The 16,598-nt window shown below is 48.9% G+C and overlaps 1 protein-coding gene across 1 annotated transcript in view; it reads left to right on the forward strand.

Moving 5' to 3' along the window:
* Positions 1–595: 595 nt before the first annotated feature.
* Positions 596–16,598, forward strand: part of LOC125436946 (netrin receptor DCC-like) — a 575,357-nt gene continuing 559,354 nt past the window's right edge. Inside the window, exon 1 of the mRNA XM_048504330.1 lies at positions 596–1,277. Within this exon, the coding sequence (XP_048360287.1) occupies positions 1,196–1,277 (82 nt within the window). The 5' untranslated portion in view covers positions 596–1,195. The remainder of the gene's footprint in view (positions 1,278–16,598) is intronic.

Genomic DNA, 16,598 nt, shown 5'->3' on the forward strand with positions numbered 1-16,598 from the left:
ATCCAGAGGCCGAAGAGTCTCGCAGCTCGACCCTGGCTGGGGGATCTCAGAGCTTGGACCAGGCTGCGGATCCCAGCCTGAAAGCTCTGCCTGAGCCTCTGGACCTGGTCCTGCAGGAACGACTGCTCAGGTTCTGCGCTTGCAGGCAGTGCCTGGGAATCCGGCTCCTTCCTCTCCACCTGAGTCTTCCTCCCAGGGATCCGCAGCCTGATCAGACTGAGCCGTGACAGGCTGCGGCTCCTCTGCTAGAAGCTCAAGCGACCCCCCATCCCAGCCGCTCTGTGGCTCTCTGCATCTCCACCTGGAGAGCGGCTGACTGGCTGGCTGGCTGGCTGGGCGGAGGGAGGGAGGGAGGCGGGCGACTTCCCCGGCTCGGCCTCCAGAGGGCATCGCAGCTCACTGCTCGGCAGGCTGGGCGACTCCAGCGGCTGCCAGGCGAGCAGCTCCAGCCCCCCTCCCTGCCTGCCTGCCTGCCTGCCTGCCTCCCTCCTCCTGCCCGGCCGGCTCTTCCCTCCCTCCCCCCGCCCGATCCTTTCGCTCGCTGCTCTCTCCGCGCTCCACGTTTTGCCGCCGCGTCTCCGGCTCAATGGCTGGGCCAGCCCGGACTCTCGCCTCCCGCAGACGGCTGGACCAGTAACAAGTGAGAGCCCGTCGCCTCCTGGGCTCCCCCCTATAGCGATGAACATCTGCCCAGCAAGAAGGGGGGGAATATAACACCCCCGCCCCCCTTTCCCCGCTGGTCTCTTCCGTAGGATCCTCGGCGCCCTGGGTTTTCTCCCACTTCGGACCCCAGCGGAGATGGAGCAGCCGCCCCTCTTTTGATGCATCCCGGCTTGGGCTATATAGTCGTCGTTTTTTAATTCTTCTTCTTCCTCTTCTTCTTCTTTTTTGGCTGGATTTTCATTTTTGGGCTCGCCTCCCCCATGGATGGTTCCCCCGCCGAGGGATCCCCCCCGTCCCTCCTCCTTCCCCTTTGAGTTAGCCGCCTGAGATTTTGGGGGGTGCGTTTCTTTCTTTCTTTCTTTTTTTTTGGAGGGGGCGGCTTCGGGACTGAATGTAACTTTCGCGCCTCCGGAGCCCCGGGAACCGAAGGGAAGAGCCCCCTCCCTCCCACCCACCCCCACCCCCAGCGGATTTGGCTTGCGGCTGGCCCTCCGGACCCCGAAATCTCTCGGAGGCGTGGGGGGGCTGAAATATGGAGAATAGCCTTGGATGGGTCTGGTTACCAAAGCTGGCTTTTTTGCTCTACGGAGTCTCCCTGCAGCTCCAAGTCACCGGTAAGTGGCGGCCAGGTTCCTGGCTCGGTCGCCGGCTCGCTCGCTTTGCTGCTCTCCGGCTTGGCTCCGGCTCAACGCCGGGGCGATTGTCGCCCTGCGCGCCGTGGATGCCCGGCCAGGGACTCGCGTTGTTTGCAGCCCCCCTCGCGGGAGGCGTCGGGGCGAGCAGGAATGGGGGTGTGCGACGGAGCTTGGGGGCCAACTCCCCGGGAGAAGCCCCTTTGGACACGTCTGTCTTTGTGGTCTTTTGGTGATCAGGACGGCGACGCGCGGCCGGTCCCTCTCTCCTCTTAGTGGCCGTGGTTTCAGAGCGCTGTGGCTCGGACGGTGGAGACGGGGGTGTCTTTTTTTTGGGGGGGAGGGGAAGCTGCCCCCTTGTTTGTGATGTCGCGCACGATCGCCTGGTCCCTTCAGTTTGCAGGAGAGGAGACCTTCCCCGTCGCGCCTCCCAACTCCTTTGGATGGCTGCGCCGGTGGAGGGCGGGGGTGGCGCGCCTTTGGAGGCGCTTTTCTCGTTCATGGCAAAGCCCGATTGTGTGTCGACGGATCCGAGGCCGGGGGAGGCTGGCCGGAGGGCTCGGGGATCGCGGCTCGGGGAGGTTTTTCCCGGTGCGGTGCAAAACAGCTGGGCGGGAGAGAGATGGAGCCGTAGCAGAGAGAGAGAGAGGCGTGCGCGCCCAGAAGCGTTGGCTATGGAGCTCTTGTTGGGTGCCTTTGCAGAAGGGATGGGTTTTGGGGAGAGGGCAGGCCAAAAAGGAATGTGTTTTTTTTTCCTCAGAGGAGGACCGTGGGCCAAGCAAGGATTCTAGGAAACCCTCCCAGCCCCCCCTCCAATTGCACACGCCGGTTCCATTGCAAGCCACCGACGAACAATGTATGCTAAGCTCCCCGCAGCACGGGCACGCACGCTCCAGCCCCCAGGCGGGTTTACTCAGGGTGGAAAGCTGTGTGTGTGTGTGTGGGGGCGGGGGGGATTCAAAAGTTGTCCTGAGCTGCACGCCTGCTAGGACTGCGGGGATCCCCCCCTCCTCGCGAGGAGCTCCTATATAGCGGGGGAAGGTCTGAGACCGAACCGAACAGGTGAACGGCAAGGCGCGCCTTGGACACGCAGGGCGACTTCCTTCCCGGGGCGTCCCGCTCTCTATGCTCGGGGACAGAGTGGGGGGAGACCCGGGAAGGGGGTCGCGAAGAGGGGTCTCTCGGAGGAAAGGGGGGGGCGGGTGACGGGTCTCCTTCTCAGCAGGCTTCCTTGCTGGAGGAGGGCGGAATGGGCGTGTGCCACATGCGCCCACGAAACGTGCTGGGAATGCGCGCCGCTTGTGGCCCTCCGCGCACGAAGCGCTTTGGAGCTTGAGAGCGGCCAAATAACATCCGAACAGGTGGCCTCCCTTGCAGGGCGGGTTGGTGGGACCGTTATTCTCCCTGCCTCTAATTCCTTCGTTCCCTGCCTCTGGCCAGAAGGGGCTTCTCCCAAGCCCTTGAGGCTTCCGCTTCTGGGCACAGTTTGCTCCAAGTTCCTGGGAGCAGGGCGATTTTGTTTTGTTTTGTTTTTTTCTGTTGGCATGTCTGAATTAGACCAAGTTACCTTCTTCCGGCATTTTCACCGGTGGGGAGGTTTTGAGGCGTCTCCCCTTCGTTTGGGGGCGGGGGAGCGGCTTCTTTTCGGCCTGGGTTCATCCATCAACTCAACACACACACCCCTCCTTCTCCATCAAGTCCTGATTTCTCTCTCTTCAGCATCCTAGCAGGGGACTGATCAGGGAGGAAATAGGAAGCCTTGCTTCGTGCAAAGGCCGGTAGGAGGTGCCCTTAATAAGGCCAAGGAGCTTTGCCAGTTGGCGAAATTCCCATCCGGCAGGGCACTTGCAGACTTTTGTCCGTGGGTAACAAAGAGCTTACAGAGCTGCGGCACAATGTAGCTTTGTCCTTTCCTGGACTTGAATCGCACGGCAGCGTTGGGGAGAGGAGAAAATGTTGGTGCAAAAAAATAAAAATAAACCCCCCACACCGCTTCTCTTATTCTGCTCTGAGCTTTACTCAGCACCTTTGCAGGACCCAAATCAGCTGGGTTTTGTTTCTTGGCGTCGCCCTTTCTCCGGTCCTGCTCTCTCCCATTGTCTCGCTGGTGCCCAGATGTGGATGCTGCGAGAAAGCCAAAGTCACAAGCCAGCTGCGGAGGAGAGTGCCGAAACCGTGGCATGGTGGGCGGGAGGTGAAGTGTAGTAGAAAGCAGGGACATGAATGAGCGTACTCTGCAGTCTGGGGAAAAAAAACAGAGGCTAGACAGAATATCTTAAAAAACCAATTCTGGGCCTATACAAAGAGGCACTTTATTTGTGTGCCGAATGGCGTCTGCAAGGCGACAGAGTTAGGACTGGGGGGATGCTCCGGAAAGGGCATGTTGGGAACTCTTTTGTCAGACCTGAAAAGTGCAGCCCAGCCTTTCTCCCCTCCAGACCTTCCTCTTCATCACGCCCTCCCCTGTTCAGGTTCGGAAGTCAGCCAGTGGGACCCGTCGGCTTGCCAGGAACTCCCAGAGCCCGGCCAGGGCTGGCAATTGCATTCTCGGCAAGTGGTGCAGTATAAATCAACAGTGACCTGTCACGACGTTCATTTCACATGCAGCAGAGAGCCGCCCCGAGAGCCACAGAGCACATGAGCCGCCGCACGTGTGGTTTCGCTTGGCACATAGCGTTCTGCTAGACAGAAAAGTTGGGACGCCAAGTCCTTAAAGAAGAGGGGCTCTCTGGCAGTGTCTCCTGTGCATCCCGGGAGATATGGTGACCCCATTAGACTCGGACCAGCTGCTAATCTCAAATTGAGCTGAGGATTCACTGGGAGTGGTGGGGAGACCTTATCTGTCACAGCAGCAGTCTGTCAACTGGGCCAGGGAAGCCAGAGATGTTTCACTGCGATGTTGTGAGCTGCAGAATACACATTCAAGGGAGCAGAGCTTCCAAGGGGTCCCAAGGAATATCCCACACCTCTGATCAACCTGGAATATGGATACAGTCTTAAGTGTCCCGCATAAGCATTTGTGTTTTATTTATTTATTGCACAGGCAGTTCCTTTGAAATTAAATACAACCTCTGGGTCAAACAGATACAGAGTTGGACAGGTTTGTCTCTTGGGCTGGCTCCATTTAGTTCTATGGAGGTATAAAACCTGTAATCTGAATTGTACTTTTTCTCAGTGTTCAGCCCTGTTGTGGTTTCTCGGTTGCTCCCTTACAGAGAAGTTTAATACTTCAAGTGTTGCTTTCTTTTTTCTTGTTGTTTCGGATGGGATTTTAATGGGCTTCGTAAAGCCAAAACTCAATACAGGAACTTCCTTATCCACTTCAAATCCAGTGTCAAATGGAATTAAGCCCGTGTCTTCCAGTAAAAAGAGGACAATATAAAAATTTTTTTTCAAGAAGCTCTCAAAGCGTCATAGTCTTATGTTTACTATACAGTAAAACAGATTTTATTATGATCAGTGTGAACTGTTTAACCCTTCCGACATCTTTTTTTTTCTTGCACGGTTAAAAGGAGAGCTACCAAGACAGTTATGTGGTTAGTATAGTCTATGGATGCATTCTTTTGGTTCATTGGAGCCTTCCCTGGAGAAGGCTACTGACTCGTGAGATCTGTGACTTACATCACAGAAGTAAACACCAGTGGTTAATTTGCACGTGCGTTCTGTCACTCGATATCTCATCTGTAGGCAGCTTATCACTGGATGGCTTTTGGCTGAATGTGTGAATTGCCTCCTCTGGGAAGCGTTTGTGTGTGAGATCGAGCCAGATGGGACGGTTCTGTTTGTGTTGCTGGGTGTTTGATGAGTGTTTCACAAGTCGTCACCTATCAGCACTGAGCAACGGGTCAATATGTGAGAACCCAGCCTGATGTTGTTGCAGGGAAAATGAAGATCAGGGTCTATCCAGGATGGCAGAAATCCGTCCGTCTGTCCACACACACAGAGAGACATACATGTATGCACACAAACATACGTATGTACATAGTTCATGGTTTATTTGAGTTTAACAGCCCATAGGCCATATACAGTTTTCTAAAAACTTTAACAACAAAATGCAAAACAGAACTTTGCCACATCTATGACACAGTTTTGATTCAGACCGTTAAGAAGCAACCTTAATTTTGCAGTATCTGGAAAAGCAGCATATTTACCTATCCGTTTAGTCAGAAACCTTTCCCTTCCTGCCTCATATTTAGAATGGTCAAAAAACACATTCACCAATGGAGGTCCTTCATTTGACAAGCACAGGATTTTTTATTTGTAGGAGTCTGTAAATAGCGGTCCTTCATCTGGGCTGTTGGAAATGCATTGCATACGTGTGTGTGTGTGTATGTGTGTGTAATGTATGGATGCACATGCATATTACCAGATCACCTTCAAGGTGTTGGTTTTAACCTTTAAGGCCCTTTTCAGCCTGGGAACCTCATACCTCAGGGACCATCTTTCCCTGCACGTCCCTAATCGGCCTCTCCGCTCTACAGAGACAAATCTGCTGGTGGTCCCTGGCCCTGGCCCTTCAATGATGTGACTAGCCTCTACCCGGGCCAGGACTTTTACTGCCCTGGCCCCTGCTTGGTGGAACACCCTCCCTCCAGCCATCAGGGCCTTGCAGGACCTTGGACAGTTCCGCAGGGCCTGTAAAATCGAGTTGTTCCACTGGCCTTTTGGAGGGGGGCTAGTTGCTGATTGCCTCCCCCGCTACCCCCCACATACCATCACACTGCCTGCTTGCTGTGCCGGCCCCCTCCCTGAGGGATAGGAGGTTTCTTCAGGTTGCCATCTGACTTTAGGCTTTTTTGGTTTGCTGTTGTTGAATTTAATTAACTTGGTTTTAACTATCTGATTTTGAGTTTATTGGTTTTTATCTTTTGTACACCACCTTCAGGGGTGGGCAGTATAATAAGTCTAATAAATAAAAATAAATCAATCATCCTATTGTATAGGCCAGGGGTCTGCAACCTGCGGCTCTCCAGATGTTCATGGACTACAATTCCCATCAGCCCCTGCCAATTGGCCATGCTGGCAGGGGCTGATGGGAATTGTAGTCCATGAATATCTGGAGAGCCCCTGGTATAGGCCAATACGATGATTGTTCATTTCTCTGAAATAATCAGCTACTCAACAATCTTGGGACAATGAAGTCAGTAATCAAATCCCACCCCTATCGGGCAATAATATCTGAGAATTTCTGTTACGCTGAGATTTCTATAGTTCACTGTGTCCCCCATGGCTCTCATCAAGCACTGTGAACAAAATTTTATCCCCAGTGCTTCTAATTTGTATTGGAAGAAAGTCAATGAGATTTCTTCATAATAGTCTACTTCTTCGGCTTTTTAAGCTTGGAATTCCCCTGATTTCAGTACAGCTGAGTCATTGAGTTATGCATGAGTGTTAAATGGAGCCTCCATGTGCAGAAATGGTAAACCTCTACACCAGTGGTGGTGAACCTATGGCACGGATGCCAGAGGTGGCACTCAGAGCCCTCTCTGTGGGCACGCGTGCACGGAGTTCGTCATGTGATAATAGTGTAATTATTTCAGGAAGATTATTAGCATTAAACCTAAGACCTAGTTTTGGGGAAGCAGTGTAGGTAACCCTGTTAAGTGCTGTTAAACCCTACTGATTTTCATGGGAAGAATGAAAGCGTGATCCTTTACCTGGGAGTAAGCTTGGTTGCTGGCAATGGGGTTTGCTTCCGAGTAAACCCTCCTAGGGTCGTGATTCACCTGTTCGAAGCATTGCACAGTTGCTTCAAAGCAAAGCCACCAACTACCACCAAGCTTACTGCCGAGTAACGTGCGCCTTTGAGCCAACAGTTTTTTCTATACTAAAACCTCAGTATTCAAGTTAAATTGCCATGTTGGCACTTTGCGATAAATAAGTGAGTTTTGGGTTGCAGTTTGGCCACTCGGTCTTGAAAAGGTTTGCCATCACTGCTCTACACCAAGTGCTGTGGGTAAAGGCAGGAAGATGTAAAGTTGCCTACTCCAGCTTGGAAGATTCCTAGAGATTTGGTAGCAGAATATGGGGAATGTGGAGTAGGAATAAGTGTAGGGGCCCAGCAGGAATGCGATCTTGTATGATCCAGTCTCTAAAGTTGCCAGTTTCTCCGACGGTACTGATCTCTGACGAAACTGAGGCTATTGCCCTTTGGTCACATGTTGGAGGTCGTTTTGGAGGACATTGGTTTATAGAGCCAGAAGCGACTTGACGGGACTTAACCCACACCTAAAACCATGTTGAATTTCACCAGCCCAGCAGGTGATTCTTTCATCGGCTAATCTGACCACATTTCTAGGTGAGGAATTTCACATAAAAATTCGGGCTGATCCAAAGCAGTCACTGTGTTTTGTGAACATGTTTGATAGCACTGAAAAGGGCCCCTTCCACCATTTTGATTTTTTTTTAAATGGCTTACTTTCTCCTTGAGAGCCAGAGTGGTGTAGTGGTTAAGGGCAGGTGGCCTCTAATCTGGAGAACCAGGTTTGATTCCCCACTCCTCCGCCTGAGCTGCAAAGTCTTGTCTGGTGAATCAGATTTGTTTCCTCACTCCTGCCTTCCTTCTGGGTGACCGTGGGCTAGTCACAGTTCTCTCAGAACTCTCTCAGCCCCACCTACTTCACAAGGTGTCTGTTGTGAGAAGAGGAAGGGAAAGGCGTTTGTAACCCCCTTTGAGACTCCTTGCAGGAGAAAAAAGCAGGTTATAAATCCAAACTCTCCTCCTCTCTCCTCCTCCTCCTCCTCCTCCTCCTCCTCTTCTTAATCCTCTTTCACCTGAATTCCTTTTATATCATCAATGTCAACAGGTACACTATGTCTAGTTGCTAGGTTCCATCATAAGGTTTATTATGTGCTTCTTGATTGACTGGGGACATCCACGCAAGTGATGTTGTCTGAGGAAAAAAATCCCAGGTATGGGAAAAATAGCATCACAAAATATTCTCACAGTTAGGCTATTGTGGCAACAATTTCTACCTCTCAGAAAACAACCACTTGTTTCTGAAAACATGACAATGGAAATTAGTCAATGTAATTTTAATGAAAAAAATTATGTTCTGGGCACCACAGTTCAAGGATATTGACACACTGGAACAGGTCCGGAGGAGGGTGCCAAAATGTCAAAAGGTCTGGATTCCATGTCCTATGAGGAGCAGCTGGGTATGTTTAGCTTGGTGAAGAGAAGGTGAAGAGGTGACATGATAGCCATGTTTAAATATTTGAAGGGATGTCATGTTGAAGAGGGAGCAAGCTTGTGTTCTGCTGCTCCAGAGACTAGGACCAGGAGTAATGGGTTCAAGGTACAGAAAAGAGATTCCCCCTAAACATTAGGAGGAACTTCCTGACAGTCAGGTCTGTTTGACAGTGGAATATGCTGCCTCGAATTGGGTGGAGTCTCCTTTGGAGGTTTTAAACAAAGGCTGGATAGCTATCTGTCAAGGATGCTTTGATTGTGTATTCATGCATGGCAGGGAGTGGGACTTGATGGTCCTTAGCCAACTCTATGATTCTATGTAGCAATGGCCCCTTCTGCATAGGCAGAATAATGCGTTTTCAAACCACTTTCACAACTGCTTGCAAGTAGATTTTGCTATTCCACACAGCTTCAAAGAGCATTTAAAGCAGTTTGAAAGTGCATTATTCTTCATGTGCGGAAGGAGCCTAAGAGTCAAATGGCTAGAGTACCTCAGGGATACAGCCAGTTGCCTTGTATGCAGATGGTTCCAAAGTCAACTCTTGGTATTGTGGCAGCATATAGTTCACTCAAAAAAGATCTCAGGTATCATCTGTCAGGAAATAATTTTCTCCGCTTGAGATGCTAGAGCAGATAGGACCAATCAGAATAGAGAATATGGAACTTTTTGGACCAATAACCTTATTTTATATAAAGCCCCAGATGTACGTCTTCCCCATTCTTTCCCTTAAACACTATGCTCCTCATCTGTTACTTACCCACAATATCCCAACAGCTACCTCATAAAACTTGTTGGCAGTTGCTGAATATGGAGAAGGGGGGGGGGGGGAAAGGCAAATTCCCGCTGGCTCAACAATTCCTTGTTTGTTATGTCGAGAATAGTCAAATATCCAAGAATCAATCTGGGTTTTAATTATTTAATATATTATGATATATTGACGCTATGATTGATTTTGAATGATTTGTCTATGTGGTTGTTAGTCCTCAGCCTGGCTTCTGTTAGAAAAGGGTAGGTTAGAAATGGAATGAATGAATGGATGGATGGATAAATGAATGAATGAATGTCTGGATTCAGCAGGAACGGGAACATGTGATGCTGCCTTAACGCTGAGTCTGACTCGTACTACATCAGAATCAATACTGTCTACTTTTTCCATCACCTGCTACCTGGTCCTTTTAGCTGGAGATGCTGGGGATTGAACTTGGGACCTCCTGCATGCTAAACATATGGTCTACCTGACACAGGTGTCAAACTCACAGCCCTCCAGATGTTATGGACTATAGTTCCCATCATCCCCTGCCAGCTGTCAGGGGATGATGGGAACTGTAGTCCATAACATCTGGAGGGCCACGAGTTTGACACCTATGCTCTACCACATAGCCGGGGGCCCTCCCCCATGTGGAAGAAGAGAACATGTGGAAAACGCATTTAGCAATCTGAAGAACAGGCAGTTTCCACATCTTCATGCTTGGCTCATGGATGTTCTTGGTCAAAGCTAACCCTACCACTAAAGCCTGATGAAACATGATGTGACACAGCAAATGGTGTTCAGTTCTGGTCGCCACATATCAAAAAGGATATGATCGAAGTCTATAAAATTATGCATGGGATAGAAAATGTTGACAGAGAGAAACTTTTCTCTCTTTCTCACAATACTAGAACCAGGGGGCATTCATTGAAAATGCTGGGGGGAAGAATGAGGACTAATAAAAGGAAACACTTCTTCACGCAACTTGTGATTGGTGTTTGGAATATGCTGCCACAGGAGGTGGTGATGGCCACTAACCTGGATAGTTTTAAAAGGGGCTTGGACAGATTTATGGAGGAGAAGTCGATCTATGGCTACCCATCTTGATCCTCCTTGATCTGAGATTGCAAATGCCTTAGCAGACCAGGTGCTCAGGAGCAGCAGCAGCAGAAGAAGGCCATTGCTTTCACATCCTGCATGTGAGCTCCCAAAGGCACCTGGTGGGCCACTGCGAGAAGCAGAGTGCTGGACTAGATGGACTCTGGTCTGATCCAGCTGGCTTGTTCTTATGTTCTTATGGTTAGTTATTCCGGATATTAAACAATAAGGGTATGTGAGCGAGCCATTTTCATTCCCTTCCTTGTGCACCAAAACATTGGTGCCACCTCTGTTGCTGCCACTTCTTCCCTTGATGATGTTCCTCCACTGTGATATGAGCACGGCTGTTGTTTGTGTAAGCCCGTGTGTATGTTGATCGTTTCCTCATTTCCAGAGGAGAGGTGATCTGTCACAACCACCACCAGCCCGGAGAGTCTCAACAGAATCTATTTTTAACATCAACATATTCCGTGACTCAGTTGGCATATGGGTGTCTGCGCTCGGTGTGTGTCATAACTCTTTCTGTTCAGCCCACTGTTTAACATTGTCTCACAACGCTTCCCCAGAGCGAGTGCTTTCTACTGCGCCGATGACCTAGATCGTTGTTTTTGAAGAGGATAATTGGGATATCAGAAACTCGGCTGATGATAAGTCATCTTCAATGAATTGCTCTTTACTTGACAGCCTTTCAGAATAATTCCACCCACCAATGTTTATCGGAGTATACTCTGGCAATCTTGCTGATCTCTTGCCGCTTGGGCTCGATTTGGATGACACTCGAGATGACAGTGCGGGAGTCGTAGCGGCTGAGTGCAAGGCCCCCCACCTGGGAGTAAGGATGGTTCGTTTCTGAATCTTGGCCTACAGGAAAGTAGGAGAGGGGGCTGGAAGCTTGAAGCTAAAATACAACATGCAGAAGGTTGTGCTCTGTTGACCAAGGCTTTAAAAAGGGCTTGGTCAGATTTATGGAGAAGTCGATCTATGGCTACCAATCTTGATCCTCCTTGATCTCAGATTGCAAATGCCTCGGCAGACCAGGTGCTCAGGGGCAGCAGCAGAAGCAGAAGGCCACTGCTTTCATCTCCTGCATGTGAGCTCCCAAAGGCACCTGGTGGGCCACTGCGAGTAGCAGAATGCTGGACTAGATGGACTCTGGTCTGATCCAGCAGGCTAGTTCTTATGTTTTTATGTTCTTATGTTCTTAAGGCTGAAGGCTGATCTCCAGGGTTTATACCAAACTTGGCCAGTTTAGAATTCGTTAAGTACAATTAGGGGTGCTAATATTGCATATTTGTACTTTTGGGCCAGAAGAATGTTTTAAGTGCTGAGCATATGTACAGTCCAAGGTAGCTTGCTAGTAGGATTATCGAACTCCAGTGTTTGTGTGGAGGGGGGTGAAGTTCTCCTGGAATTCCAACGGATTTCTAGACTACGAGGTCAGTTCACCAGGAGGAAATGGCAGCTTCAGAGGGAGAATTCCATGGGATCACAGTTAGTTAGTTTAACCTTTAATGGCATAAAAGATTGCAGATTATTTACATTTAGACATTAAATATTGGTATTTAAAATGTTTTCCAAAAACTTAGCCACTACAATCACTCAGCAAAAAACAAGTGGTCTGGAATTTAGAATAATGAAGCCTTGGAAGCAGCAAAGGATAAATTAAAATCACACGCAGGCTGCTATGAAGATGACATTCCAGGAGAATATGGGATATGGTTTCAGGAGATCCACAACCACAACGGCATAGTCTCTGTTGTTTGGGGATCTGAAGGTATCTCCCAGAGGTTACCGCTGTCCATGGGATCATGTCCATGCTGCCCTCCCTCCCTCCCACCCCCAACTCCATCCTTTTAGTCTTCACCCACAAATCTTCAGAAAGTTTGCAATCTGGAGTTCACAACTCTACTCACTAGGCTAGCCTTTAACCTGAGAGCCAGCATGGCGAAGTGGTTAAGAGCAGGTGAACTCCAAGCTGGAGAACTGAATTTGATTCCCCACTCCTCCACATGAATGGTGGAACTGGATTTGTTTCCCTGGTCCTAGGTGTGGCTGAGGGAGTTCTGAGAGGACTGTGACTAGCCCAAGGTCACAGTCCTCTCAGAACTCTCTCAGCCATACCTACCTGATAAGGTATTTGTTGTGGAAAGAAGGGAGGGAGTTTGTAAGCCATTTTGTGGTTAAGAAAGTTGGGGTATAAATCCAAATTCCTCCTCCTCCTCCTCCTCCTCCTCCTCCTCCTCCTCCACCACCACCACCACCACCACCACCATTACTACTACTACTACTACTACTACTACTACTACTACTACTACTACTACTACTACTACATTAGGTCCTTGAGGCCTTGAAAGCTACTTCCCATGCTGCTGTTTTATATTAAGTCCCATCAACAGTGATGGCCCATAATGAAACATCTTGGTCCTGCTTATGATTACACGTGATCCTCATCATTGGACCACATGATAAATTGCCATACTGAAGGATTTCCTGTATGACCCAGGTTCGGTAGAACCCCTGCCTTGCTTTCATTAGGTAAACAAGGATAAGACCTCACTGAATTCTGGCTACTGGCTCCACATTAGACATAGAGGACAGGCGGTGTTTTTGCAAACCTCTTGCAGAAAGAAGAAAATTGTAAGGATCATTAACTTAATAGATGCATAAGTCCAAATCCACTTATTGCTTCCCAGGTTTGATATTTCCTAGAGGAAAATACATAGCCTACATACGTTATCGTATTCTTTTAAAAAATATTATCCTGTAAGAAATAATAGTGGTGATGGCCACTAACCTGGATAGCTTTAAAAAAGGCTTGGACAGATTTATGGAGGAGAAGTCGATCTATGGCTACCAATCTTGTTCCTCTTTGATCTGAGATTGCAAATGCCTTAGCAGACCAGGTGATCGGGAGCAACAGCCGCAGAAGGCCATTGCTTTCACATCCTGCATGTGAGCTCTCAAGGGCACCTGGTGGGGCACTGCAAGTAGCAGAGAGCTGGACTAGATGGACTCTGGTCTGATCCACCTGGCTTGTTCTTATGTTCTTATGTTCTTAAGAACTATCATGCAAAAATTCAGCAATTCGCTGATCAGATGTGCTTCGTGATTGCTTTGACATGTACATCAAAACATACAATCCTACCACGATAATTAATAAGAGGAATAACACATAAACAAAAATGATATCTCTTTTAAAGTCCATCATTCCATCTGTTTGGATGATTTCCAGAAGTTGTTCAGTTGTTTGATATCCTTTCTTAGTGTTTACTGCCAATATGTAATGCTGTCTGACAGAATTGAGAATTCAGAATTGATTGTGTTAGGTGTGCTGTAATAGTGAAGAGCTGTGGGTTTGATTCCCCACTCTTCCACATGAAGCCTGCTGGATGACCTTGGACCGGTCACAGTTCTTTCTGAACTCTCTCAGCCCCACCTACCTCAAAAATGTCTATTGTGGGGAGAGGAGGGGAAGGAGTGTGTAAGTCACTTTGAGACAATGGACCCTGCTTAGCTTCTGAGTTCCAACAGAATCAGGCTGGGTCATCCAAGTTGGGGTAGTTTACAGGTACACCATAGTGTGCTCAGTAGCTGCTCTGATAGATGGTTAAATTTTCATCCCAGGGAGCTCAGAGCACCGTCCATAAGTTTTCTGCCCAAGCCAAATCACAGAATGGAAAATAGATATACTTTACTAGGGACAAAGGCAGCTGGCCTGGAATGCAAGTCCATTACTACTGGTGTGTGTGTGAGAGAGACCTCTTTATAACACACTGGGAGGAAAAAAAAATAGAAACGAGTCTTCATGATTTATGAGACTGTATTCTAAAATGGGATTAGATGGTGGGAGCTGTATTGCAAGCTTGTGCTGACTTCGGAGGAACACTTCCTGATCCCTGACTCCAGAGAAAACCAGCGCAACGTAGTGATTAAGAGCAGCAGACTCCAATCCGGAGGTTCCAGTTTGATTTTCCAACCCCCCCGCTCCTTTCTCTACCTTTAAGGAGTTTCAAAGTGGCTTTCAATCGCCTTCCCTTCCCCACAGGCACCTTGTGAGGTAGGTGGGGCTGACAAGAGTTCGGAGAGAACTGTGATAATCCCAAGGCTTCATGCGGAGGAGTGGGGAATCAAACCCATTTCTCCAGATTGGAATCTGCTGTTCTTAACCCTTACATGATGCTGGCTCTTGGAAGAAACAGTTCTTGTGTTCACTGAGGCAGATTCCGCACTGGCCAAAAACAGCAGTGTGAAAACGGTGTGAAACTGGTATAAAATGATTTAAAAGGGTGTAAAAAAGTTTACACTGTTTTCACACCACTGTTTTTGGCCCATGCGGAATCTGCCTCAGAGAGGTAAGGTTGCCAGTTCCAGGTTGGGGAATACCTGGGGTGGGGGTGAAGCCTGGAGAGAGTGGGGTTTGGGGAGGGGCTGGGTCGAATGCCACAGAGCCCACCTTCCGAAGCAACCATTCCCCCCCAAGTGAGCTGATCTCTGTCATCTGCAGATCAGTTGTAAGCCCAGGAGACTTCCAGCCACCATCCTGAGGTTGCCATACCTACAGAGAGATCTCATCTGGCATGTAGATGCCCTCTTCAGGGCAGTCCAATCTAATATTCCAAGTTAGCAGGTGTCCTGCTAATATTCCAAGTTAGCAGGACACATCAGAGGTGTCCAACTCTGGGGCTTCAGATGTTCATGACTACAAATCCCATCAGCCCCTGCTGGCATGGAATGGCCAAGGGGCTGATGGGAATAGTAGTCCATGAACATCTAAAGCATCAGTGTTGGACACCCCCAGTACATATGGTGGTGGCAAATGCCATCAAGTCACTGCCAGCTGACGGAGATCTCGGAGGGTTTTGAAAGCAAGAGATGAACAGAGGTGGTTTGGCACTGCCTGGCTCTGCATAGCAATTCTGGACTTCTTTGGTGGGCTCCCATCCAAGTATCAACCAGGACCGACCCTGCTTAGCTTCCAAGATCTGATGAGACTGGTCTGGTCTGGGTCATCCAGGTCAGGGAGGATAATTACAGGGAGAGGTGGTCTTGCAAATATGCGTGCCTGAAGAGCTGCAGAGATGGATGTCTGTTGTGTATGCCTGTTGACTACAGAAACCTGGATAGTTTTAAAAGGGGCTTGGACAGATTTATGGAGGAGAAGTCGATGTACGGCTACCAATCTTGATCCTCCTTGATCTGAGATTGCAAATGCCTTAACAGTCCAGGTGCTCGGGAGCAACAGCCACAGAAGGCCATTGCTTTCATCTCCTGCATGTGAGCTCCCAAAAGCACCTGGTGGGCCACTGCGAGTAGCAGAGAGCTGGACTAGATGGACTCTGGTCTGATCCTGCTGGCTTGTTCTTATGTTCTTATGAAAATGTCTTTCTAGCAAAATGGCGAGAAGTGAGCATGTGAAAATGCCGGCTTTGCTTGAGCAAAGAGAATAACGCCAGAAGTCCACAGAGGCCATCCTGATTAATTAATGAAAGGCAAAAAAATCACTCAGTCCTATTAAATGAATCTCTGGGGTGGATCATTGAGTTGGTTTTTATTCCCCTCACAGACAAAAAGCCCAAACTTGTTGGAGCCATATTTTGATTATTTCTCTCATTTTACAGGTGCATAAATCCAGCGTAATTAGTTAACATGAGTTCTGATTTAAATAAATGCGCGATCAGAAATCAGTTTCAGGGATAGCCGTGCTGATGTTCAGTAGAATAGCTAGCGTACATTGGGCTCAGGCCAGGGGTGTAACTGCAGAAGGCAGTCAATGCGGAAAACTGTAGCTCCCTAGGCAAAGGCACCTAAGTTGGAGGCCCGGGCAATTTGCTTCCCACTCCACCACTTAACCAAATTTTTTTTTTGCACCAGGATATTGGTGCCTGCAGAGGGTGCATTTTTAGACATATCAGCACCATAATTTCAGCATATCATCAGGGGACGGTCCTTATGCTACTCCCCAAGTTTGGTGAGGTTTGATTCAAGGAGTCCAAAGTTAAGGACTCCCAAAGGGGGTGCCCCATCCCCCATTGTTTCCAATGGGAGCTAATAGGAGATGGGGGCTACAGTTTTGAGGGTCCATCACTTTGGCCCCCCTAAACCAAACTGCACCAAACCTGGGCAGGGCAGTCTCCTGATGAGACCCTGACAGTTTTGAGACTGTGCCTTCAGAAATGCCCCCCCCCCAGCCTGCAACCCCCATGGACAGCAATACAGAAAACTCAATGCAGAACAAAGATTCTTGGGAAAATTTCTGGGATGTTC

Source organism: Sphaerodactylus townsendi, linkage group LG07, assembly GCF_021028975.2.
Source record: "Sphaerodactylus townsendi isolate TG3544 linkage group LG07, MPM_Stown_v2.3, whole genome shotgun sequence".
Lineage (NCBI taxonomy): Eukaryota > Metazoa > Chordata > Lepidosauria > Squamata > Sphaerodactylidae > Sphaerodactylus > Sphaerodactylus townsendi.